At 43.2% G+C, this 24787-nt stretch overlaps 2 protein-coding genes and 1 non-coding gene across 3 annotated transcripts in view; 1 reads left to right on the top strand and 2 right to left on the bottom strand.

Moving 5' to 3' along the window:
- The window catches only part of KNL1 (kinetochore scaffold 1), a 36588-nt gene extending 26797 nt beyond the window's left edge, over positions 1–9791 (bottom strand). Inside the window, exons 1-8 of the mRNA XM_056851380.1 lie at positions 9757–9791; positions 8445–8475; positions 7305–7364; positions 3834–3895; positions 2772–2809; positions 2590–2629; positions 1630–1667; positions 564–616 (exon numbers count right to left, since the gene is read on the bottom strand). Coding sequence (XP_056707358.1) covers positions 564–616; positions 1630–1667; positions 2590–2629; positions 2772–2809; positions 3834–3895; positions 7305–7364; positions 8445–8475; positions 9757–9791 — 357 coding nt within the window. The remainder of the gene's footprint in view (positions 1–563; positions 617–1629; positions 1668–2589; positions 2630–2771; positions 2810–3833; positions 3896–7304; positions 7365–8444; positions 8476–9756) is intronic.
- Positions 9792–11134: 1343 nt separating this feature from the next.
- Positions 11135–11216, top strand: TRNAS-GCU (transfer RNA serine (anticodon GCU)). The gene has a single exon. It is a non-coding gene; the product is annotated as a tRNA-Ser (tRNA).
- A 6278-nt stretch (positions 11217–17494) lies between these two features.
- Positions 17495–23640, bottom strand: RPUSD2 (RNA pseudouridine synthase domain containing 2). The gene is made up of 3 exons (XM_056851253.1): positions 23137–23640; positions 20001–20297; positions 17495–18311 (listed from the first exon to the last, which is right to left on the bottom strand). Exons 1-3 carry the CDS (start codon positions 23638–23640, stop codon positions 17541–17543), a joined length of 1572 nt encoding a protein of 523 aa, XP_056707231.1. The 3' UTR covers positions 17495–17540.
- Between the last annotated feature and the right edge of the window lie 1147 nt (positions 23641–24787).

Below are 24787 nucleotides of genomic sequence, written 5' to 3'. Positions count from 1 at the left end.
TACCACCGGACCAATCTTACTGCTCTTTTTAAAAAATAGAGGGAGTAAAAGAACCTGAAAACCATATCAGTGATGTCTGTACATTCACAGATATTGCAGAAGGCAGCCAAAGTTCTTTGGTGCCAACATCACCCAAATACTTCTGTGCCTTTGTTGTCCCTTTAGGACTGTGAATACTTCACAGGATCTTAGTCCCCTCATAATGATGAGGCTTTTGCCTAACATTGTGTTATATGAATTAACTGTAGGTTTAGTGCCCTTTGCCAAGCACTAGGTAACAAGCAGCTCACCTGATGCTTAGTAGAAGCAATGTAAACTTTTAAGTGGATTGCCAAAACTGCAATAGCTTCATTACTGTGAGAGGCTGCTTGGCAACGCAGAATACTGTAGTGACAAGGGCTACGAGAGGGGAGGCGAGGTCCATGGGAACTGAGAAAAAGCTAGTGGAGAGGGAAATGAATGCAAGAGGGGCGGAGGAGTGATTTCTCCCTTGCCTGTTTATCCATGTGTTTAGACCTCTTGTTTAAAATATTATTTGAATGTAAGAAAGTTCTGTATTTTACCTCCACTTGTTGCAAAGGTTTCTGGATTGGGGCATGAAGTAAAGTGTTCATCCCTTTTAGGAAAAAGATAAAGATTAATTTCCAGTCACTGTATTATAAAGATTTTGGAACAAGGAGCTTGTAGCCATCAAATTGACTGGTTAGTTAAAATTAACATGTGAAACTCAACCCTGCTATCATCACTGCTTCTATGCCTTTGTTGCTCCTTTGGGATTGTTCAGATCACAATACTGCAGTGACCGTAGAGGCTACAATTATTAAGGTCTCTACTAGGGTCCAGACACTAAACCTAAACCCTTTGCCCTTGGCTGTAACCACTGCCTAAATTCCTTCCTGCCAGTAGCACATGTGGGTCTAGAGAAAAGTAGATGTTTTTACACCAGTCCTACTTTCTCATTCTCTTTTCCCTTTCAGTTACTTCTCTCACTTGGCTCATTGTTTTCTCAAGCTCCTGTTTTTCAGGTAACTGCCTGCTTTGTTTCATTTCCTTTAGCTACCTTCTCTTGAGTAGCCTTCTTAGCATTGTTCTACCCTTCAACAGCATTGAGTCCTCCTGATTTCGAATGCTGAGCCAGTGACATTTCTTCAGAGCTTTCCCTGTGATTATCCTTTTGCCACCTCAGTTCCCTGGGTGCTCTGCTGTTTTCCCTCAAGCCTCATTCTACACCTAACCTCCCTTGGGTTCCTTTCAGTCTGATGTCTACTTTGCACCTTTCCTTTTTGGCTCCTTGTCTTTTAACTTCCCTACTACTAATGACCTCTTGCCAGTCCTGGGCCTTCCTGTATTAAGGATTATGTTCCAGGCAAACTGACAATTTCCCCTAATGTGACTGAAAACGTTTTAGTTTCCTAAGCAACTGAACATTCCATGCAGCCACACGATCTATGCTAATCAGGATCAGAGGAATCACTGGTGCAACAAAATACGGGTTACTTTGATTGCCTGTAGCAATAATTATCTTTAGGTAGCATGATTCGGAACAGGGTCTAATTACTTCAAAATTGCTCAACAATTTACAAAGATTGTTAAAAAATACAACTTTTAAAAGAACAGCTCTATACTTACCAGTGATCTCACACTGCACCATCTCTGGTTTTTCTTTTCTTTAAAAAAGCCAACACATTTTTGCAATGTAATTATTACAAAGAGGACTTCAGCAGCAAATGTGAGCATTAACAGAAAACTGAATTGGACCTCCTCTGATGTAACCTAAAATCTCAATAACTGAAGGGATATTTTTTAGAATGGTTACAGCTTGGCCAATGTCACAGCAAAATTAAATATCTGCTGTAGCAAGCAGTAACTTACCTACCAATTCCAAAAGCTTGCAATTAGAAGAAGAGTTGGTTTTTATATGCCGACTTTCTTTACCACTTAAGGGAGACTCAAACCTGCTTACAATCACCTTCCCTTCCCCTCCCCACAACAGACACCCTGTGAGGTAGGTGGGGCTGAGAGAGCTCTAAGAGAGCTGTGACTAGCCCAAGGTCACCCAGCTGGCTTCACGTGGAAGAGTGGGGAAACCAACCCGGTTCACCAGATTAGCATCCACCGCTCATGTGGAGGAGTGTGCAATCCCCAGATTAAAGTCCACTGCCCCAAACCACTGCTCTTAACCACTACACCATGCTGGCTCTCTTTCCTATACTGTAGATCTGATAATTCCCAAACTATATTTGGGGGCATACTAGAATGCAATGAGGAATAAACAGTTAAAGGCTGCTGTAGATTTGAAGCTTTGTAGCTCAAATGTCAGATGAGGCTGTCCATGGCACATCTACATTATTTACTGCTCTAGGCCTTCCTCTTCAGTTGGGGTTTAATGTTGCTGCATCTCTTCACTTGCTGTGATTAGAGCACAAGGATACAACAGAATTAGCCGCTGTCAGAAGATGCTACCAATTACCATTTTAGAATATTCTAGAAATAAATCTTAGTGGGCGAAACAATGAAGTCTGGAGAATTAAATTGGGACCATTTTAAACTGGAAGATTTGTTCAGTCAGTGAATTAATTCAAAACTTACTGATTAAGCGATTCTTGGTGCCTTGCTTCTACAGTTTCCTCTAAAATTAGAAAACCAAACTCTGTGAAAAGCATCAGTATAATGGCATGCATTTATCACAACTCTGCATGTAAAAAGGCTTCTTTTATTATTCCTAGTCAACTAAGAATGCAAATATTAACAGAGGTTCTCACCTGCATGACCTGACTCCGCATTTGTTTGAAGATCTGCTGGAAAAACCCTAAAAACCCACAAACAATTTTAATAACTTGGAAACAATCTGTTTATGAACACACACACACAAACCCTCTCCCATCAAATGATTTCATCGGGTCCCTGGCCAGTATTTAAATAGCACCAAGCAAGTTGCCTAGTACCCCTCCCATTACAAGAGGGGGGGATTAAGAAGCCAGATTTCTCAGTCAAATCACCCTGCATTCTAAGATCCTGGGCTTAATCTGGAATTGTACAGTATCAACTATTTTCAAAACATATGAGAAAAGTAACGTTGGTGGAGAATTACTATCACAGCTCCAACATAGCCAATGTCTTTGCAAAGATTCATTCAAAATTGTGGTTTTGGCAGTTTTTAAAGGAGTTGAACAAGAATATATCTTTGTATTCATTGAAATGAAAACATGGTTTGATTTAGATATGATGCTGGTGGGCAAGAATTTACAAGCACAACATCTGCATAGGAGAGATCCATAGCCTGGCGGGGGTTGTCCTGGAATGCTAATATTATATGTAGCTGCACTGCAGATGCAGTAGCCCAGTTTAAACCAGACAGTGAGTACATGTGCACATTTTAAAATTGGTCCTCATTTTAGCCATAAGATAAGGAGCTGGGGAACCTGGTGGCAAAAATAATACCACGGGGAAGTTTATTTAGGATAGTGCCAATATCCCCCAAGTTACTTTCGCTGCAAACAGGGGTGTACATTAGGTAAACCAGAACTGGGGGAAAAAACCTTTTAACCTGCAAAAAAAAAAATGGCAGCAATAAAAGGGAGCTGAAAAAGTGGATCCGAATAATGCTGCTTTGGTCCTGCCACTACTTCCCCCCCTCCCTCCCCTTACTTACCTGCAGGATGAGATCCAATCCAGGCTACCTGCCGGCTTCTACTGAAGGCCTGTGAGGCTCAATATATGTATTCATAATATTTGCATGTATTTAAAACAAATTTCAAAGGTCAACAAGTTTTTGCCTGAAGAATCTGCACAGACTAGCATTTATAGATATGCATTTGAAAGGACAAGCTCACCTTATTGTATCTGCAAAGCTGACACGCCGGGAGTTTCTCTGACGTTTCTCGTTATCGCAACCCTGAACATGCAACACAGAAATCAAACCCATGGAAAGCAAATTCTCATTTATATGAAAACTTCCAATAAGCATATACAGGTCATTAAAATAAACAGCATTATGAATACTGCTCATAATCATAAAGCACTTTTCATACATTAAGTACTAGCCAGGAAAAGTTATAACATAGCACAGTACATACATTTTGTATAGACATTCATAGGGGGTTCCTCCCATACCTACCAAAAAGGCTCCTTTGTGTGTTTGCACTGGCTCAACTTCTCTTCCCACTACATACTACCATCCTTTTCTGTACACAAACCTGTGCAGGTTAGCAGCTCAAGAGGACAAAAACTAGAACTGCAACTCTTCTTTTGTAGTTAACTAACCTACCGGTATTTAGTCTTGCTGGCTTGTAGACAATGTATAGTGTTTCCATTAAGACAGGAATACAGTTTGCCAAGCAAAGCAAATTTGTTGGAAATTGAGCTAATGAAAGTTAGATCAACCTGTGACTATTCAGTAAAATAAAGGTAGCATTTGGTAATGCATCTAGAGGAGCAAAAGAATTAACCAAAAGAAGAGATCAGAATTAAAACAGCTTTAACAACATTGATTGGATCTAGCAAAAAGTGAGCATAATGGCACTCACAGACAAGCACTTGCTGCCCTTCCACTTCCCTCAGCAACTCCCACCCCCCTGGAAAGATGATGATAGAGTTTGTAGGACAAACAACCATGCAGCTGGAGTCAGAGGCTGCAGTGAGGAATAGGACCTGGCCAAAATGATTCGTATCTTCCAGCAAAGCCAAGTAACTAAGTGATAACTGGACACATCATCACTGATAATCATTTGATCTCATATTAAGAACTTCCAACTAAAATGTAGGGAACAGGGCAATGATTTTTCCCTTGGAAAATCCACCTCTCTTCCACTAAGCCTCCTTGCTTAGGGAGGAAAATGAAACAGGAGTCCAGTGATACCTTAAAGACTAAAACCATTTATTCCAGCATAACCTTTTGTGAACTCTCTTCCTCAGAAGAGGCATAGGAATGTAAATCCATCAGGCCCTATCTTATATACACAAGAGAAGGAGGGTGATAAATATACATTCCTATGTATCCGAGGAAGAGGGCTCTGACTCAGTTTGTGCAGGAATAAATGTTGTTAGTCAAGTAGCAGCAAAATAAAAACAAGTAATCCATAGCTAAAAAAGACGAACACAGCTATTCATCTGGAATTTTCCCTTAAGGAAAGAACCACAGGATTCAACAGAATATTTTATAATGTATTATGACTCTTTGGTCCTAAAATATGACATAATTAGAACCAGGGTTTGCTTGTTTAGACAAGGGGTCTCAAAACTGCGGCTCCAGAGCCGCATGCGGCTCTTTGGCCCGTTGAGTGCGGCTCTCCGAACTTGGTTCGGAGCCCCTGCTCTTGCGCCCACTCGCGCCGGCAGCCAGGCTGCGGAGCCAGCGCACCTGAGAAAGAGAGAGAGCGGGCGAGCGGGCGCTCTGTCTCTCCCCTTCCCTGCCATGGAGAATGGCCGGGTCCCCCTTTCCCTCAATGGTTGGGAGGCTAAAGCCTCCCCTCCCCTCTAGCCGCGCGATTGCTGGGCGGGCGGCTTGGTGGTTCCTGCCCCCCCCCCGCCTATCAGCTGTTGGGCAGGGCGGGCTTCCTTTGGTAGACCTAGCCTCCAGCTGCGTCCCATTGGGAGGCCATGTCTACCCACTGGCTTTCTTGGTGGTAGACCTGGACTCCAAGGAGGGGAAAAAGTTCCCCTTCAGAGGCCAGGTCTACCAATTGGCTTCTATGGGCCTCTGGAAGCCAGGTCTACTGCCAAGAAAGCCAATGGGTAGATTTGGCCTCCCAATGGGACTCAGCCGGAGGCCAGGTCCACCAATAGGCTTTTATGGCGGTAGACCAGGCCTCCAGACGAGGACTCTGGATGGGGAGGGGGAAATGGCAGGAACTTACAATTTATTTTTTATCAATAAATAAGATCACTATTAAGTATGATATCAAGTTTTATTCAGTGTACCTATAGTTTAATTAAGACTTAAAACATTAATTAAAGTTTATTAAGTTAATAAACAGTGTACCTACCTATATAGTTTAAGTTTAAGAAATTTGGCTCTCAAAAGAAATCTCAATCGTTGTACTGTTGATATTTGGCTCTTTTGACTAATGAGTTTGCCGACCCCTGGTTTAGACCTTCTAAGCCAAATACACATTAAAGGAGCAAATAAAATGATATGTAAGAAACTCCTGGGATTGGAAAATGTGGAACAAAATAGGCTTAGATCCAGAGCTGACATTTCTGCAAATGTAAGTACAGTTTCCCCACCTCCTTCCTTCCAAATCAGCCTGAAATCCTGTTCTTAGGGGAGAGGAAACCCCCACAGAAACAGGATTTTGGAGAGGTGGGTGGGAAAATTGCACTCTTTGGGCAGAAATCCTCGCACCCGTGGAAACATTATTCTGGCTCCAACCCATACATTTCAGTCCCAACAAAAGGAAGATCTGGGCTGTGCCACTACACATGGACCTGGCAGAACGTACCATCTAATTTTTTAACTTATGCACAACTTTGAACAAAATTAAATAATGTAAATAAGTAAATTAAAAGCACACCTTGCATAGGCAAACACAACAATTTGAGCAAAGGTGTCTTTCCACTCCTTCCCTTAGCAGATCAACCCCCTTCCTGTCCACAGCACCTCAGCAGCTTGAGGTTCTATGTCTTAGGTGTGACTCGGCACCAGGGTCACCTCTATTTTTATGGCACTGAATGGCTCTGCACCAGAGAGATGACTCATACCAACTTATCTCTCAACCTTCATCCTGCTAACCAGCAAGGAGCACCATATAGCCTCTGTGCCTGCACAGAGTACAAACCCAGTGATTACCCTGTGGAGCTGTGACTTTCCATACTAAACTTCTGGGGCTATATTTCCAGGTAAATCCCACCACTCTTAATCCCTCGTAAGTGATCCAAACAGCAGTGATCCTGCACGTTTTATATTTTCTAAGAGGTAAAGGTTTCCAAGTGAAAAACAGCCAAATCACAACTAATTTTAAGTTATAAAAGGAAAATCTATTCTGATACGCAAGATAAACAATGTAGCTCAAGAAATCTTCTCTAATATAGAAAATATAGATAAAAGTAATGCCGGTTAACCCTTATAGAAAATATCCATGACATATAACAATCTGATCCCAACCCTTATAGAAAATATCCGTGACGTATAACAATCTGATCCCAAACACCAGTCAGTCCTAGTGATTATAAATGTGTCAAGAATTCATTTCTACTTGTATAGATACCACTACAGATATTTTAATTAGCAGGATGTTAGGTACTGACATAGACTAGAGACCAGCCTAATTTTAAAAATACTGACAGAGTAAAGGTTTGATATTTACCTGGATGCACTCATTTCTACTACCTATTTCACGAAGAGGTGTTCGGGGGGCTTTTAAAATCTAAAAGGAAAATGAATGGAAATTAAAATCTCTGCAGTGCCACTAATTCTTCTTTTTTTAATGGTCAGCTGTTATTTTTTAACTAAACAGTCTCTTCTTCAGCTGATATTGGCTTACATTGCTGACAGGGTAGCTACAATAGTAAGAGCCACAGATTACACCCTTATCTGTGCATAAATGGCTCCTTTGGATCATTGACTAAATTAAATCTACAGAATAACTGAGAAAAGCTTCTTGACCAATCATCATTGGTTGTAGGTCATAAAGTAATGTTTTAACGATGAACCTTAAAATAGAGGACATTTGGCTCAAAAGGCAGTATATAACTAAATTATTTTTATATATAAAAATATTAAGACGTTTATTAAGAACCACCCTGGGCATAGTGGAAAGGTGGAATATAATTGTAATTATTTTATTTATTTACAATGTTTATCATGCAACACATAATTTCAGATCAGCAAGTCTTTGTAATAGCAAAATGCATTCAGTGTCACAAAGTTCTCTCAAATTTTTTTACTCGAGTATATCAAATAATGACATTTCATTGGTAATAAGCATGTCTTGATAAGTCATTTTGTTTATGCCACTCTGAAATATTGTTCCTGCTAGCAAGTAAGATAAAGATCTATTTCTCCAACAAGAATAAGCTGCACAGTACAATAGATAACATGCTTGGTCTTTTTTCAAAGCGATAGGATTTTATTATCTACATATAGGTGTTAATAAACAGCTGACCTGGATGGCCCAGACTAGCTTGATCGTTTCAGATCTTGGAAGCTAAGCAGGGTCAACCCTGGTTAGAATTTGGATAGGAGACTGGCAAGTATAGTCCAGGGTCTTTATATAGAGCCAGGCAATGGCAAACCACCTCTGAATACCTCTTGCCTTGAAAACCCTCTAGGGATGCCATAAATTGCTGCAGCTTGACACCACTTTACAAACACATTAATAAATAGCCTAAAATTATAACTTTTTTTAGCATTTTAGCTTTACACTAACATTTCTCTTTATGCAAATTAGAGGATTACCACTTATCTCTGCAAGAGAAAAAATAGGCCTTTGTCTCAATATACTTACTGATGAAACTCGTCTTTTAATTGTGTAGTCACTAAAAACAAACAAACAAACAAGGAGGAACTCAGTGTACAAGCTAAATGATCCCATCTGCTCCTCATTAACACTTGTATAACACAGTAATTAATAATAAAAAGTAATCATCATGCAAAATGTAAAATAAAAAGTTCAAATATAATTCATTCCACCAGTTTTCTGACATTGCATTTATTATGGTATATCTCTTTTCTAACAACTGTACATGAAAAACATTTCCCAAAACAGTGAGAAATTTTGAGATCTAAAAATTGTCTAGGTTGGTATTCTTACAAGAGTATTAGAAACATATAGTACCATTGCAATATTTGCTTTATCTACAGATATATAGGTGGAGCGCAGCGGGGGCACAAAGCCACAGGGCTACAGATCCATCACATCAGATCTTCAGGGAGAGAAATCATGCACACTATATGTGCTTTAGCAACTCTCACAGCAACTCGCACCTGCCTCTCTTTCTCCCTAATCTCTCCAAAAACTTCTGTCGATATCACAAAAGCGCAATCAAAGAACTGCAGTGCTTTCATTTAGCTCAGAAGGCTATCTATCACCCAACCTCCCTAACAAAATGACAGAATACAACCGAGAGAGTGCTCTACAATTTTTGGTCTACTTAGGCAGGTGGTTTAGCTTAACCTCTGAACATTCACGGGAGTGTGAATTAAATATTAACCTCAAACCCATTACAGTACATTCAATATGTCATGGACATATTCAGTTCTTAGTACAGTAACTATATAAAGACAGTCAAATAATAATCTTCCTGTTATTTACTATAAAATGTATGGTTTCTGTTTTCAACCTTTTTTCCTGCTTCTCATATCCCCAAAACTAAGATGCTCTTAGATAGCATAGGACACAACAGCGTGCAACTCAGTCCCCCATCCATTTGGTAGACTGACCGTCATTTGAACTAAGCACAACACTTGTACTTTTAAACGTCACAAATTTTAAACTTCATATACCAATCGTATACTAAGAAAGATATGACTTATTCATGCTATGTTCTTAAAATTAGTTTAGGTATTATAAGAAAGTTAGTATTGCATATATTTCAATTTCTCTCAACACTTCTTCCCCTCCCAAGACATCCATGTTTTTTTTGTCCACAGCTGCAACAATTTCAGAAAAACATACATCTCCAGTCACATCCTATATGTAGAAGCCTGCAAAAGCATCAGATTTTCCAATAAAGGAGGCCGTTTTCTGGGCAAATAAGACTGCTTAATTAAAAAAAAAACATCACCATAAAAACATTTGTTGTGGAAGTTCGACTTACTCTTCTGTATTCATTTCAGAATAAATTCTGTCCATCTTGGAGGGCTCTGGTTTCTGCAACAGCCATAACATCAGTATCACAAAATACTGAGCACAGTAAATTGAGCACAGTCAAGAAAAGTTAAAGAAACCTCTCTGGGGACTCATTTATTTTTCCCTTTCCAAAATCACCCCATAAACGGCGGCTTAGTACTTATGGATCACCACAGAGCTCCCCCCTAGCCCCGGATTTCAACCATAAATGCTGTTTAAGATTTTAAACCTGGGAACATAATTCCTGGGACTACAACATATCCCCCCCCCGAACCCGCACCTTCCGGCTGCAATCCTATACAAGCTTTAGTTGGTAATCATTCAGGATCGGGCAGCAAATAAAGCTAGGCAAGAGCTAGGCTAGAACTGCCCTTCCTGATGCAGGTTGTGTGTGGGGGGGCTGGCACTGGCCTCTCCTCCCCCCACTGAAGCCTCAAACGGCCCTGCCGATTCTTGCCCCCCTCCGGCGAACTCTGCCGCTGGAGCCGAAGAACCGGGTTGAGCAGAACTGCTGCTTCTTGGCCTGGTTCTCCCTCCGACGCCACATTTGCCGACCCACGTCTTGGGCGACTAAAGGGAGTCAGCCCACGAGCGAGGTAGGACTTACTCCCGTGGAAACGCTGTACAGACCGGGGCGCGTGAGAAGCCCGAGCGAACGCGGATTAGGGCCGGGTGAGCAACTCCGGCAAAGGCGGCGGCGGCGGGGCGGCGGCGGGGCGGCGGCCAGCGCAGAGCGGCGAGGGAACCTGCGGGAGGAGGCAGCAGAGGGGCCGGCTGACCGCGCCGCTTGCCCGCCCGCCCTCCACTCACACCCGCTCTCGTCCAAGCGAAGGGCTCGTCGAAGGCTCTCCGTCCCCGTCAACGCCCTCCGCGGCAAAACGTCTGACTGGGAAGAAAAACCCCGCGACCTCCAGCGCCTCTGCGTTTCAGCACCCCCATTAATTACGGCTGGGCCCGCCACAGAATTCAAACTAACCGCCAGGCCGCACGCATGCGCCTAGCTCGCCGAGTACAGTAGAAATGCACCTAGGCTATTGCGTGCCCGTACAACATGGCAGCCTTCACGTTCCGTACAACATGGCGGCCTCCAAGTCGGTAGGCCTGTTCCGCCTCGGCCGCAATTGCAGGGAGTTATGGTATAAAAGACTCGACGAAGCAATCTGCGGGGTTTCAGAAAGAGTTATTATTCGTGACGGCTTTGGTTCGACGTGCGCTCTGCGTTTATTAGTGGGTGGGGGTGGGGTGGGGGGGGAAGACCACGGAACTATATAAATAAATAAGTGAATAGGAACAGCGATTTGGCAGTAGCAGTTTCCTCTAGGCTTGGAGAGAAATGAGATTCCTGTGACGAGGTGGCCGAGTGGTTAAGGCGATGGACTGCTAATCCATTGTGCTCTGCACGCGTGGGTTCGAATCCCATCCTCGTCGTAAATATTTTCCTGAAAACTAACAGCCATTCGCGCTCCTCTTGTTGTAAAGGTATTGGTGTTTCTAATGTTTATTTGCTAGCTGGACGATGTATTTTTTAATACACACTTGCAACCTTTTACTCTTCTCTAGACCTTGGTATTAAGTAGCTGGCGATAGATGGTTTGCTATATTACGAAAATATAAATGCTATACAGTGTAAATCCTCAAATCAAAATAAATTTATGTATCAAGGCTGCTGAGCTTGCAAAAAGAAATATTTGATATAAGGGGAAAGCATCACTGCTCCCTGTTACTACAACATTGTTCTTTCCCAAACGGGATCAAAACATTCACACAAATTCCTACTGGCAATAAACGTTTCAATAAATACAAACAATATAACACAGTCAAGAACATCATTCGACAGGGGACTGGGTATTTTCTACTTTACTCTGCTTCCATTGTGATTCCAAAGGACAGCTATGACTGCGATTTAATATTATAAACCCCCTGATTTTGGGGGAGAATACTTATTTACTGAGAAATGCTGGTTCCCAGTGTCACAGCCACAAAACTCTGTTCGTGCGAAGGGACCTGACAATAATTTCAGCTATTTGACAACTGTGGAAAACCGGAAAGAGGTTGCAGAAAGCCGCACGGGTCCACAGCAAAAGCCAGTAACAAAAGCCATGTAACACCTTTTATTAAAACCAGCTAAAGTGACACAAGCTTTTGAGTTCTCTCCAGAACTCTTCATGGGGCATATATTAAAAAGGGTGAGAAAAATCATCACTCAGGCCTTGGTGTAAAAAGAACTGTTTGCTGCTGGTGTAGGATACCAGTGGGATGCTTAGCAGGCTTCAACGGAGAACAGGTGTGGCTAGCTCATTGCTCCCCTGGCATTTAAGACCCTTACGTGCACAATGACTCAAAGTGTTCCCTAGCCTGTAATTCTTATCCGTGCAATTAAAAATAACTTTTCTGCTCAGTAGCAGTGCAATCCTAGACAGACTTACACCCATTTTATTTGTTTGTAAACTCCCTATGCAACCTCTATAGAGAACCTGCTTGAGGCAGCTTACGAAGGAAACCAAAAGAAAACATAAAAAACCCATAAACGTTGTTAACGATTAATAAACCAGTTACCCCCCCCCCCAGTATTAAAAACCCAAGCAGAGCATAAAAACAGCATGAAACACCAAGCGGTCTAAAATAAGTTTCATAAAACTGTTCTTGGCTAGAAACAAATAACGTTCAAAGATCAACCCCTTTAACTAAAAGCCTGGATGGAAAGAAATTTGGGAGGTCCAAGCTTAAAGGGGAAAGGCGTGCCACAGGAAAAGAGCCACTATCGAAAGAGCTCCTTCTCTGGTCACCACCTGCCTAACCTCCTGAAGGCAGAAGCATAGACAACAGGTTTGTGAGGAGGATCTTAGCTGGTGGGATGGACAGCATCCGATGGTCTTTCAATTACCCTGGACCCAAGCCATTCAGGACCTTAATTGTAAGAACCAGCACTTTGAATTGTGCCTAAAAACTGATGAGTAGCTGGTAGAGTTTTGTCTTTGACCAACAGACACTTCAGCCTTGTCTGGACTGAGCTTCAGTTTATTGGTCCTCATCCATCCCATTACCTTATTCAGACATCTATTCAGGACTTCCACAGACCCACCGGACGCAGCTGTTTAGGAGAAGTAAACCTGGCTGGGTGTTATTTACATATTGGTGGCACCTTACTCCGATTCCCTTGATCTCTCCCAGCAAATGCATGTAGATGTTAAATAGCATGAGGAACAAGGTGGCTCCCTGTGGAATTCCGTAGCATAAATGCCACTGAGGCAAGCAGCAGTTCCCCAGTACCACCTTCTAGAATTGTCTGTCAAGTAAAAGCTTAAGCTTCATCCCTTGACTCCTAACCCGGCCAGCCTCTCCATGCATGGCTGAATCTTCCAATCTTTTATGATTCATTATGACAGTGGCCAGCAATTACTTCAAGGATGATTACAAGAGCACAATTGTACAGTTTCCTGCTGCGAATTCCAAGCATCCATCCGACAGACTGCCTAAAAAAATGGAGATTGTAGTTTTGCCTATTAAGATTGGTGGCGGTAGAAAGTGCTATCAAGTTGCAAACAACTTATGACGACCCCATAGTTTATCAAGGCAAGAGACTTTCAGAGGTGGTTTGCCATTGCCTGTCTCTATGTAGCAACCATTTACTTCCTTGGTGGTCTCCCATCTAAGTACTAAACAGGGCTGACCCTGCTTAGCTTCCAAGACCTGATGAGATTAGGCTAGCCTGAGCCACCCAGGTCAGGGCTATTAAGTACACTAGCCATTAAATGTTTTCCTTCATGCACTTAATTTCCAATCCTTTTAAAGACCAGTTAGCATGTCACAACACCCTGTAAACTGAACTTATGTAGGAGCAGCTTAACTTGCTACCTATCAGTTCTAGTATTTGTATTATTTTTGAAGGAGCTTGTTTTGTCTATAAATGTTCCTCATACTGCTAATTATTTTGTAAAAACATCATATGTGCCCTTGGTTCTACTTGCTTTGCAAACCTACCGCCTTTCATGCTTTCTTCACAAAGATAATGGATTATCCCAATAATTTTTAAATAAACCTATCTTTTCTTATCTTCTCCATTACGTTTTTTAGATGTGCAGTGACCAGAAATGTGCACAATATTATGTCCACATATGTAGACTTAGGAAATGACCCTATATACCTTTCACAATAGCAGGTTTTTTTCACGTTGCCACAGCACACAGAAAAACATTTTGTTAATTTTTTACAATGTGACTTCAAACAGATTTTGAAGTTTCCTAGTCATTAATACATTGATTTGGACTACATTATTTTGCTTGTGTGTATTTCTACATGCTTAACACCAGACATCACATGCCATTCTTTTTCCAGTCACTCAGATTGGATAGGACCTTCGATCTACTGTGGATTTATTTTTCCATATTTACTATGAAAAACATGGCCTATGTATTGTTTTTAGTTTAACTAGGTCCTGGTTTATTAAGGGATCTCATTTCATGATCGGCAAGTGCCTTTGTCAAATATTTTTTAATGTATTTCTTGTTGCTGTACAGAATCCCAAAAGCTCGTATAGAATTACTTGTATTGTCAGCGTTGTCTCAGAATCGAGTTTTGTTGCAAAAAACAAACTAATTCCTCTCCTACTTACCATGGTAATTATGTATGTGTACTGTAAGTGAGTCAGAAGCTCCAGGTAAAAAGCACTAAATACACTCTTGCACTTGCTGGGTCCCTGCCTCAGGCACTTTCAAGCATACAGACCATGGCCAAATGATTACAAAGACATTTTGATATGTGTATTGGAACTGGTTCAATTCTTCCTAAAAGGCTTCAGATATTATAACCAGAAATGATTGCTAAGAGGCCAGGATGGCTCCATCATTAGACAGATTTTGAAAGCAGCGAAGCTGGCAGTTAAAGGCTCCCACCGGGCAATTCTGCTCCGCAGGTTAACTATCATTACAACTGTTCAATGAGCCCCCTTGTACAATTAATTTGTTGGAATGAGAATGTGCAGCGATCCAGGAACAAAGCAGCAGAACAGTAGCCAACCATAGTAAAAAAGTCTGTATGGCAACAGGAAGCATTTAAAAAACTGCTGTATTCTAGGCCTGTTGAACCATGCGGTCCCCGGGCTACCTAATCCAGATTCATACCAATCCATTGCAGCCCATTATGGTTTGTTGTTGAACCCATCATTCTGAGGCCTGCTCCTGTCCAGAGAAAATATGATTAAGCAGATGGTGATCTGAAATGCATTATTGGGGAGCCACAGATCGGGCAAGTCTACTCTTCAATGTTAAAAGCTTTTAGAAGTATAAACACTCCTGTTCACAGGGTACGAAGTATGCACAAAAATCTCCCAGCTACTTGCATAGGGGCAATTTAGAGATTAATCTCCACTCGCGCCATGGAAGCTTGCTGGGTGACCTTGGGCCAGTCACACACACTCAGCTCTGACTCCTGGCTAGTATTTGGATGGGAGACCTCCAAGGAATACCAAGAGCATGATGTGGAGGTAGGCAATGGCAAACCACCTCCCAACGTCTCTTGCCTTGTAAACCCTACGGGGTCGCCATAAGTCAGCTGTGACTTGACAGCAAAAAAAAACTTTTTTAAATTATACCCTTCCTTTTGTAGAAGCCCTAACAGCCCAGACTTTCCCAATCTCATCAGAGCTTAGAACTAAGCAGGACTGGTACTTGGATGGAAGATCATCAAGGAAGACTGAAGCTGTGATGTAGAGGAAGGCAGTGTCAAACCACAACTGCTCATCTCTTGCCTTGAAAACCCCATGAGATGGAACTTCACGGGGTTATCATAAGTTGGTTGCAACGTGACAGCACACTTTTACTATGCTTTTGGGGGACCGAAAGAAGCCTACAACATTGCTCTCCCCCCTCCATTTTGCTCTCGCAACCACCACGCGTGAAGTAGCTCGGGCAGAGAGTGTAACTGGCCCAAGGTCACCCAGCGAGCTTCCATAGCAGACTGATGGTTTGAACTTAGGTTTCCCAGATCCTAGTCTGACACCCTTTACATACCCTTTACACAGAGGGAGACAACACAGTGATGCCCCCTCGTATCTGCTCCAGCCATCTACTCCCACCTGATTTAATGTGCTACAGTCCTGCTTAACAGAGCAAGTAAGGAGGGAATGGATGGGCAGAGCAGTGGCTGCCCCATTTCCTTCTGTAGTAGAAGGTTGGAAGCTACACCTACTGGCAGTAATGTAGTAACCCTAGTGTGGACAACAAACATATTTGATTATGTGATCAGGTAAGCAGTGCAGTATTATTTTCCTTGCATACAGAAAGCTAGCATCTTTGTCATCCCTAAGTGATAATGTAGCTTAAGTGAGGGGCTAGATGTCTTACTCAGACCCAGCAATGGGTGGCAGAAAGGATTCCACTATGGAGATGTCATCCTGGGACATTGCAGAACTTAAAACAAAAAAAACAATATGAAGTTCAGTATAAAACAGGATGAATACTGGGGGGGGGGGCTCCTTGACGAGGTAAATCGAACCAAGAACACTGCAAAGCAGTTAATTTCATTAAACTGAGAGTTTCACATGAAATGCAGATCTGAGGCTGTTTAGATTCTGAACAGTTCAGTTTTATTACTTCTGAACTGAATTAGATCATAAAACTTTTTGGGCAGAAGCTATGCATTTTTCTATGTTTTGAAATCTGTTTTGTATACTGTTGGAGATAAACATATATGTAGACTAAGGCCAAAGACCAAGCTCATTAAGGAAGGACCACGAACTGCAAGATGAAAACATCACGTTTGCCACACTGACATCAGGCAATTTTATGGAGGCTGAATAAATCTAAGTGCTCATTGGTGAATAGGATTGAGGTAAGTTCATCAGTTGATTGAGATAGAAGGAAAACAACAAAGTACCAAATTATTATATGAGATCTGTTGACACAAGCTATGATTAAAGACTAACATTCCACTGGCTCTTAACACAGAGATAACATGCCCGTTGTAAGCATTTTGTAAATGGTGAATATAGGTAACTGGCAAATATTTTTAAGAACATTTATCTGTAATTTACTCATTTCTTTTCAAGAAAGAGAAAAAAAAGCAAGGCAAAACCTGAACAGCCACCTACTCCCTTATGAACCTGCCCGACCACTGCGGTCATGTTCCTAGGCCCTGCTTCAGGTGCCCCCATCTTCTGAGATTAAGAGGGTAGCAATCTGAGAGAGGGCTTACTCGGTCATGGTGCGCCAAACCTCTGGAACTCTCTCCGAAAGATCTTGTCTCTGGACAAGAGATTTGTCCATCCTTTTCTGTTGCCAACTTCTGCCATTGGGTGAAGACTTTTCTGTTTCATCTGGCGTTCTCTCAGTGATCCCTCCTTCCTGCCCTATATTTTAATTGCTGTTTTTACACTTTTGTATGTCTATTTTAACCTTTGATTTTGATTGTTTTAATGATGTGTTTTTATTTGGGTTTAACAGTTTTAAAGATTTTTTAAATTATACATATGTTTTAGCTTGTTAGCCCTTATGAGAAAAGGTGGGATATAAACCTTTGTTGCCCTTATGAGAGAAGGTGGGATATAAACTTTGTAAAATAATAAATCATACTGCAAAAGCTAGTTTGCAAGACATTCATTCTTTTGAATGGCTTCTACAAACAATTCAGAAAAGAATTCCTTCTCCTCCTTCACTGTTCATCACAGTCAGTGATTACCAGATGGTTTTAAAAAAGCATTTGTGGGAAACAATTCTTGCCATATACAAACTTAAGGCTTTATAAAATATTATAATCTCAGGTCTCTTCCCAGTTGTCCTGTGCCCATTCAGGCATCTTGGAGCAATAATCAAAGTCTGCCCCTTTGTAGCGCAAGGCATGGAGATACATCACAAGTTCTTTGGGTGATGGGTCCGGCCTCACTATTTTGCATTCTTTACATAAATGATCCTTTTCATCCTGGTGCTCGCTTGAGTGAGCTTCTCCACTCTCTGACTCATGAGCCTGTAACTGGAGGGCAGAATTCTGAGGACACACCGATGTTCCACCTTCACTTTTGCTCTTTGATTCTTCAGTTCCACAAAAATTGGTGCTTACCAAGCTGACCTGTGCAGGCTTCACACAATTCCCTGGACTACCATGTCCTTTACCTCCCACAACTGGTTCCAGATCTTCCTCAGCGATGTCCAAGATACACCCACTCTCTTTCAAAAGGTGTTCCTCCACCAATGCCTGAAGCAGCTCTTCATCTGTTTTGTTAATACTGCCACCTTTACCTTTTGCAGGTCCCCAGACATCTGTGTTGTAGATGGGATCATTGATGATAGGGTGCCCCAGAAACTGCAGATGGACACGAATCTGGTGGGTACGCCCGGTGTACGGAAAACACTTCAGCACACTAGTCTTGCCATTGTAACTGAGCCTCTGGAAGACCGTTTTGCAGGGTTTACCCTTGGGGTCCACTCGACACAACCCCACTTTATAGGAAACAACCAGGATGGGTTCTTCACAGGTCGTCTCAGTTTCTGGAAACTCTCCAAGTACACGGCACACATATTCCTTCTTCAGCTTGGGAAGGGGGAGAGAAAGAGAAAAAGCAAGAATCAGCATCAATTCAGGATCTAGAATGCAAGTGTGAGTGACAACAAATTGCAGCCTAGTCAACTCTACTTCCTCTCATTTTAGGGCACTGCTACCTACAGCACTGCCTGCTCAGCTTCTTTAGGCTACTCCTGTGATCTGAAAAGTTACCTCGCATCCCATTTACCCATTATTGAAACCTTAAAACATGGAGGTGAACTGAAAAAAAAAAGCTCAGTCCATATATAGCTGGGCTTTTGAAAAGCACCTCAGGGGGAAAAAACTAATCTATTCAATGGCTACAAATATTTGTGTATTCACTTGGCATTCAGGGTATAAATTACACTTTAAATCAGAATAAATACTTATTTTCACATTACTAGCTTTGATGGCTATCCATGCACCCTTATGGCTTGGATCCCAAGGAGAATTTTCATATATTGGGGAGGGGGTTGTCACCAAATCTCCCTTTATGCTGTTCCTGAGAGGGGTTTGGAGGCAAGCCTGGCTCAGTGGTAGAGCATCTGCTTGGCATGCAGAGGGTCCCAGGTTCAATCCCCAGCATCTCCAGTTAAAGGGACTAGGCAAGTAGGTGATGTGAAAGACCTCTGCCTGAGACCCTGGAGAGCCGCTGCCAGTCTGAGTAGACAATACTGACTTTGATCGACCAAAGGTCTGATTCAGTATAAGGCAGCTTCATGTGTGGGTTCCCTTTCCCCAGGAGCTGCTTTTCAAGGGGCATTTTGGACAGCAGATGGGGAAGATACACTCCCTCCTCCTCTGCTGGATCCAACCCAACGACTGGCAAATGCTGTAAAATTCTATCAAAATCCAATACTGCCAGTAGAACTAGGTTAATCCCAAGCACAACTTGCAGCACCAGCTAGACAGCATGGTGAAAAGGGCTGGAAAAAAAGAACGTACATAAGAAAGAGACTTTTTATTTGGCAGAATGCTGTAATATGCAGGTTTAATTAGGCAACGCAGACATTCCTTTAAGCTCCCAGCTCTACTACAGTCTATCTACAGCCACAGCAACGACCAAAACAAATGACAAATATTTGCCAGAGCATAGGTAAGTATGCTAATGACCAAGAAGCAGACCTCCTGTACTCCATCAAAGTCGCTGTCCTTTCCCCCCTGGCAAACTAGCAGCAGCATGCACCATCAACTGCCAATTATTAATGTATCCCATCACATTTGAAATGTTAGCATTCTGAATTCTGACATTCAATTTTTGCAGCCAATATAAAAGAGATAAGTGTAGGCATGTTAGCACACTCCAAATGCAGGCCTTGTATTCTTTTGTCAACAGGCTGCTGCAATCTCAATAGTGTTTCAAACCTGCCAGCATGTTGCACTTATTGTACCCATTTCAAGAAAAATAAGGAGTATATCAAAACAGCACTTGATCTTCACACTACAAGCAGCTGCAAATGTGAAAAATGGAATCAGCTGCACAACTGCACATCTGTTCCCCACGTAGAGGTACCAGTTCACACGATCTGCACTTGCATGCAAGGCAAGTAGATTGGGAACTTTGCTAGCAGTCCTGTTGGGATCTACCAACTATCTGAACCAGCCCAAAGAAAGATTTCAAGCGCTGTATCCAAGGGTAACACTTATTGTACCCATTTCAAGAAAAATAAGTATAACAAAAGAACACTTGATTTTCACCTGTCGTTCTCGAACTTGCTCATCAATCCGCTTGGACACTTCTGCAGATTTGGCAAACATAAGGACACCTGAGGTCAAGCGATCAAGCCGATGAATCGTGTGCAGCTCCTTTAGGTTATGCTCTTTACCCAAGATGAAGATGACAGTGTTGTGCCGAAATCTGCCACATGGATGGACAGGTAAGGATGAGGGCTTGTCCACAACCACCACCTCCTCATTTTCTTCCAGAAACTCAATCGGCTGTGCTGTGACTGGGGGTTCGTGGCGATGTACTTTGTTTTGCAGAAAGTCATTATTCTGTAAGCAATGCAATTTATATTCAAAATAGCAAAGAATTTTCAGGGAAAGCCTGTTTGTAGAATTTATGGTTAAACTCCACAGAGTAAACAGGAAATAAACATTAACAAAAACAAGCTAGAAAAACACCAGAAAGGAAATCAGGGGACAGACATGAACAGCAAAGCAAGTCATGTGGGGTCTGCAGCATGAAGAAAGAATCAGCAAAAAACCCCTCCCCCACCCCCACAAAAGTGCTGCTACATTATTTTCAGGATCAGCAAACTGCTGAAAAGACAATCACTGGAAAAGACAATCACTGGAAAAGACAATCATGGTAATCATGGTAGGAAAAGCTGAAGGCAGCAGGAAAAGAGGTAGACCCAACAAGAGATTAATTGACTCTATAAAGGAAGCCACGGCCCTCAATTTGCAAGATCTGAGCAAGGCTGTTAAGGATAGGATGTTTTGGAGGACACTGATTCATAGGGTTGCCATGAGTTGGAAGCGACTTGACAGCACTTAACACACTCACACTGCTGAAACCTTTGGCTCCAAATCCATACATGTAAGATACATGGTGGAAAACTGGCATTCATTTTTTTTAGCCTCCTGAAGCCAACCGATCATACTAAACTTGTGTCAAGACTCCATCAGTGAATGAACTGTTGGAAGAGTAAAGGCCTTTTAACACAAGAGCTCAACCCAGAGTACCAGCAACCGAAACAGAGCAAAAGAACACAGACTGAAGACAAAGAAACAGAGATGAAGGTGCCACAGAATACTCTCAAAATACAGAATTCTGGTGCCTGGGTGGGGCCCTGGGACAGAGTCCAATCTGTCTGGGTGAGTCTGAAGCTCAGCACAAAGCTGTTTACCTGTTAACAACCAAAACTGCTGAACTGAAAAAACCACAGCTTTGCCCTTTTCTGGCAACTGACCAGAAGAAAAAAAAAGCAAATAAACCCTCCACCCTACTGGCCATTTTTACCCCTAAATTTAGCCACCCTAAGGTGGTGAGAAACCTGTGGGCTGGAAGCAGAAAGAGGATGCAATAAGATGGTGGTGCAAAGCATGTGCAAAGGGCAGGAGATATGATGGGGTGCTGGCTATGGGAAATCCAATGGCGGGGGGAGTAACAGAGACTGCAACCTGAGGGTAGTGTGAAGAGCCATGCAAGACTGCTATGAAGGGAGAGTGTGTTTCACAGTGAAGAGAGAAAAGGAGGAAGCGTTACGAGATACTGGTAAACAGAAACAAGAAGCAAACACTGATGTGGCTCTCTGGAGTTAATACAAATTGTGCCCCTGAGCTTTACATCAGACAGCTAGCACTTGTCATCCTGATCTACTTCTGCAATAGTAAAACTGCTCCCCAACTGCATTGCTTCATAAGTGCAGGATTATATGTCTGATCCCCAGGGGGGAAAAGATTCTCTGCACGGAAAACTGGACACCAGGGTTCTCCCAATATGCCCCACTGTATTCCTCTGATCGAAGTCTTCTGAAGGTGCCACCCTGCAAATGGATGAGATCAGCAGATGCCCACACCCAAGCAGTCTCTGTTGTGGCCACACTGTGGAATGGCTTGGCCAAGGAAGTCAAGGTAGCTCCTGCACTTCTAATTTTCCACAGAATTTTAAATGGAATTGTTCAAGAGGGCATTTTCTTAAAAGGTGTAGTAAAGGGAATTGGTTAGGAGGGGTGCTTTCCTAATGGAACAGGGTTGTCATTTATGTCATTACTTATTGTATATATTATCTTGTTTGTACTGTTTTATTTGTGACTAGTTGCAGCACTGTTTACATTATATTTATATTGCTTTCTTTACTCCATTTTTTCCTAATTTTGTAATCTGCTTTGAGCATCAGTGAGAAAAGCAGTGAACAAGTACAGAACTTATCCATCTATCCATCCTTCTCCATCTACCATTCACCATTCCTGGGTGGGAAAAGCAGCAGTTATGGGGTTTTTATATGCCGACTTTCTCTACCACTTAAGGGAGAATCAAACCGGCTTACAATCACCTTCCCTTCCCCTCCCCACAACAGACACCCTGTGAGGTAGGTGAGGCTGAGAATGACTTGCCCAAAGTCACCCAGCTGGCTTTGTGTGTAGGAGTGGGGAAACAAATCCAGTTCACCAGATCAGCCTCCGCAGCTCATGTGGAGGAGTGGGGAATCAAACCTGGAGAAGAATGTGAACTGAATTTTTTACTTGACAAAGGCCAGTAGAGAAAATAAGCACTCCACCCCTAGTGCTGTTGCCATGTTTAAACCTGCAATCCCATCTCGCACCCAGGTTGCATTTCCCTGGAAGAAAAAAAGGGGGAGTCAGAAAAAGAAGCATGCATCTCCCATCATTAAGTAAATGTATTCCCTATTCCTGACACGCTAGCTTTCTGCACGCAGTGTCTTTTTACCTCCTTTCAGGAAGGGTTCAGACATATGACACATTCTGAAATGGTACAGTCCAGGAACAAGTAAATCACCCCTCCTACCATGAGTTGTGACCTGGATGGCCCAGGCTAGCCTGGTCTCCTCAGATCTCAGAAGCTAAGCAGGGTCAGCCCTGGTTAGTATTTGGATGGGAGACCACCAAGGAATACCAGGGTTGCTGTGTAGAGGAAGGCACTGGCAAACCACCTCTGTTAGTCTCTTGCCGTGAAAACCCCAAAAGGGGTCGCCATAAAAGTCGGCTGCGACTTGACGGCACTTTTACACACACACACACAGCTGGGTCTTGCATTTTCCATAGATGCTATTTTTAAAAAATTGTGTTCACGGATGAGTGTCGGGCTTTTTTTTGGTCTTGTTTTGTGAAGCGATGGGCTGGGCTATCTACTTTCATTCCTCACTCGCCTTGAGGACGACGCTGAGGTCCCGGACGGGTTGCTGGTTGAGGCGGAGTCGGCCGGCGCTGGCCGCGGCTCGGTAGTACTCGAGGGACTGGGCGCGGAACTCGTCGCTGAAGACGTCCCGGAGGCTCTTGCCCAGCCAGCGGCCCTTGCAGTAGGTCTGGAAGTCGAAGTAGTAGGGCCGCACCTTCCGCAGGCCCCCCTCGAAATAGTAGCTGGTCTCGGCGAAATGAGCCTCGCCGAAGCTGATGCCGGGATTCCGCTTCTTGGGCGGCGGCACGTACCGCTTCTCGCCCTCCTCCGGCAGGCCGGCCCTCTTCTCCGGCAACAGCCGCCGCCGCCGCCGCTTCACGGGTGGAGGGGAGCCGCCCGGCTCGCCGGGCTCGGAGAGCGCCTGCTCCGCCATGCCTGCGCCGGCCAGAGGAGCCGGTGAGCCGCGCCGGGCTCCCCAGGCAGCCACGAGGGACCGAAGCCCCCTGCGTGGCGCTGGCTGCAGCAGACGCAACATGCCCCGCCCACTTCCGCCCACGTGCCGCCCCAGGGCCTGGCGCCTGGGTGACGCAGCGCCCCTCGACCAACCCGGCCGGCGCTGCCGCTGACGTCGCGGGAAAGCGACAAGGAAGAGGCCGCCCCCTCTTGCCCCAGCCTCGCCGCGAGGGAGTGAAGCCGCTCGCTTTCTTTCCCGTAAGCTTAAGGCGGGGGAACGAGGCAGGGACCAATTTGCGGGTAGCCGTGTGGGTCTGCAGTAGGAGAACCAAGAGTCGAGTCCAGCCGCACCTTAGAGGCCCACAGGATTTCACAGGGTGTCAGCTTTCCAGAGCCAAAGGTCCCTTCGTCAGATAGCCAGACATAAGGTGGCAGAATGGACTGCAGGTTCTGGAGTGCTCACGGATTTCCTGCAAAGGAGAAAACCAGACCAGCAAAAAAAGAGAGAGAGGAGGGAGGAGATTTCTGCTAGTTTTTGTTGCATATTTCTAATGCGAAGCCGGCATCGATCACCTAAGAGGCCAGAGAGATACATTCCATTCTGCCACCTCCATAAGGTATTACCTCTGCCTGTGTAAACTCCTCCTTAGGTTGTCACTACCTAACATGCTAAACTGATGTCAGGATTACGAAGCATATATGCTATGTACCATATACCAGTGTATAGTGATAGTATTAGCAATGTATCAATTTTATTAATGTTTTAGTCACAGACTTAACGTTCAGATTAAAACCATACAAAATGTATAACCCACAACACCCAGAGTTACATGAATAAATTTTTTAAAATGTTACAGCCACATATATACATATTGATTACTGAATCGAATGTTATAGTTCTCCTAAATTATTCTTTCTGTGTCAACTTCGGGGTCTAATTTTCAACAAATTTCTTCCTTCGCTTAGACGCTAACATGGTATAAAAGGCCACACTAAGCGTGATCTTTGAATTAACGTCTGCCATTAAAAATCTAACTCGGCCCTCAACTGTGTCTAAAACATCTGGGATATGCTGGGTTAATTTAAAACGAATGGAGTTGTAAAATGGGCAACTAAACAAAATATGTGGGAGATCCTCTATTGAACCTGAGGAGCAGGGACATAGCCCTAGGTTATGAGGAATTTTTTTATATCTACCATGGGTGAATGCTGAAAGCATCGTTTGGAAT

The sequence above is a fragment of the Euleptes europaea genome, chromosome 6 (assembly GCF_029931775.1).
Source record: "Euleptes europaea isolate rEulEur1 chromosome 6, rEulEur1.hap1, whole genome shotgun sequence".
NCBI lineage: Eukaryota > Metazoa > Chordata > Lepidosauria > Squamata > Sphaerodactylidae > Euleptes > Euleptes europaea.
This window is presented reverse-complemented; position numbering and strand designations above follow the sequence as displayed.

Coding starts and splice junctions, on each gene's coding strand:
- RPUSD2 (XM_056851253.1), bottom strand. CDS start 23,640: ATGTTGCGTCTGCTGCAGCCAGCGCCACGCAGGGGGCTTCGGTCCCTC. Junction 20,298..23,136: donor ACCTCAGCGTCGTCCTCAAG/GCGAGTGAGGAA, acceptor CATTGCTTACAG/AATAATGACTTTCTGCAAAA. Junction 18,312..20,000: donor AGCAAGTTCGAGAACGACAG/GTGAAAATCAAG, acceptor CCCCTTCCCAAG/CTGAAGAAGGAATATGTGTG.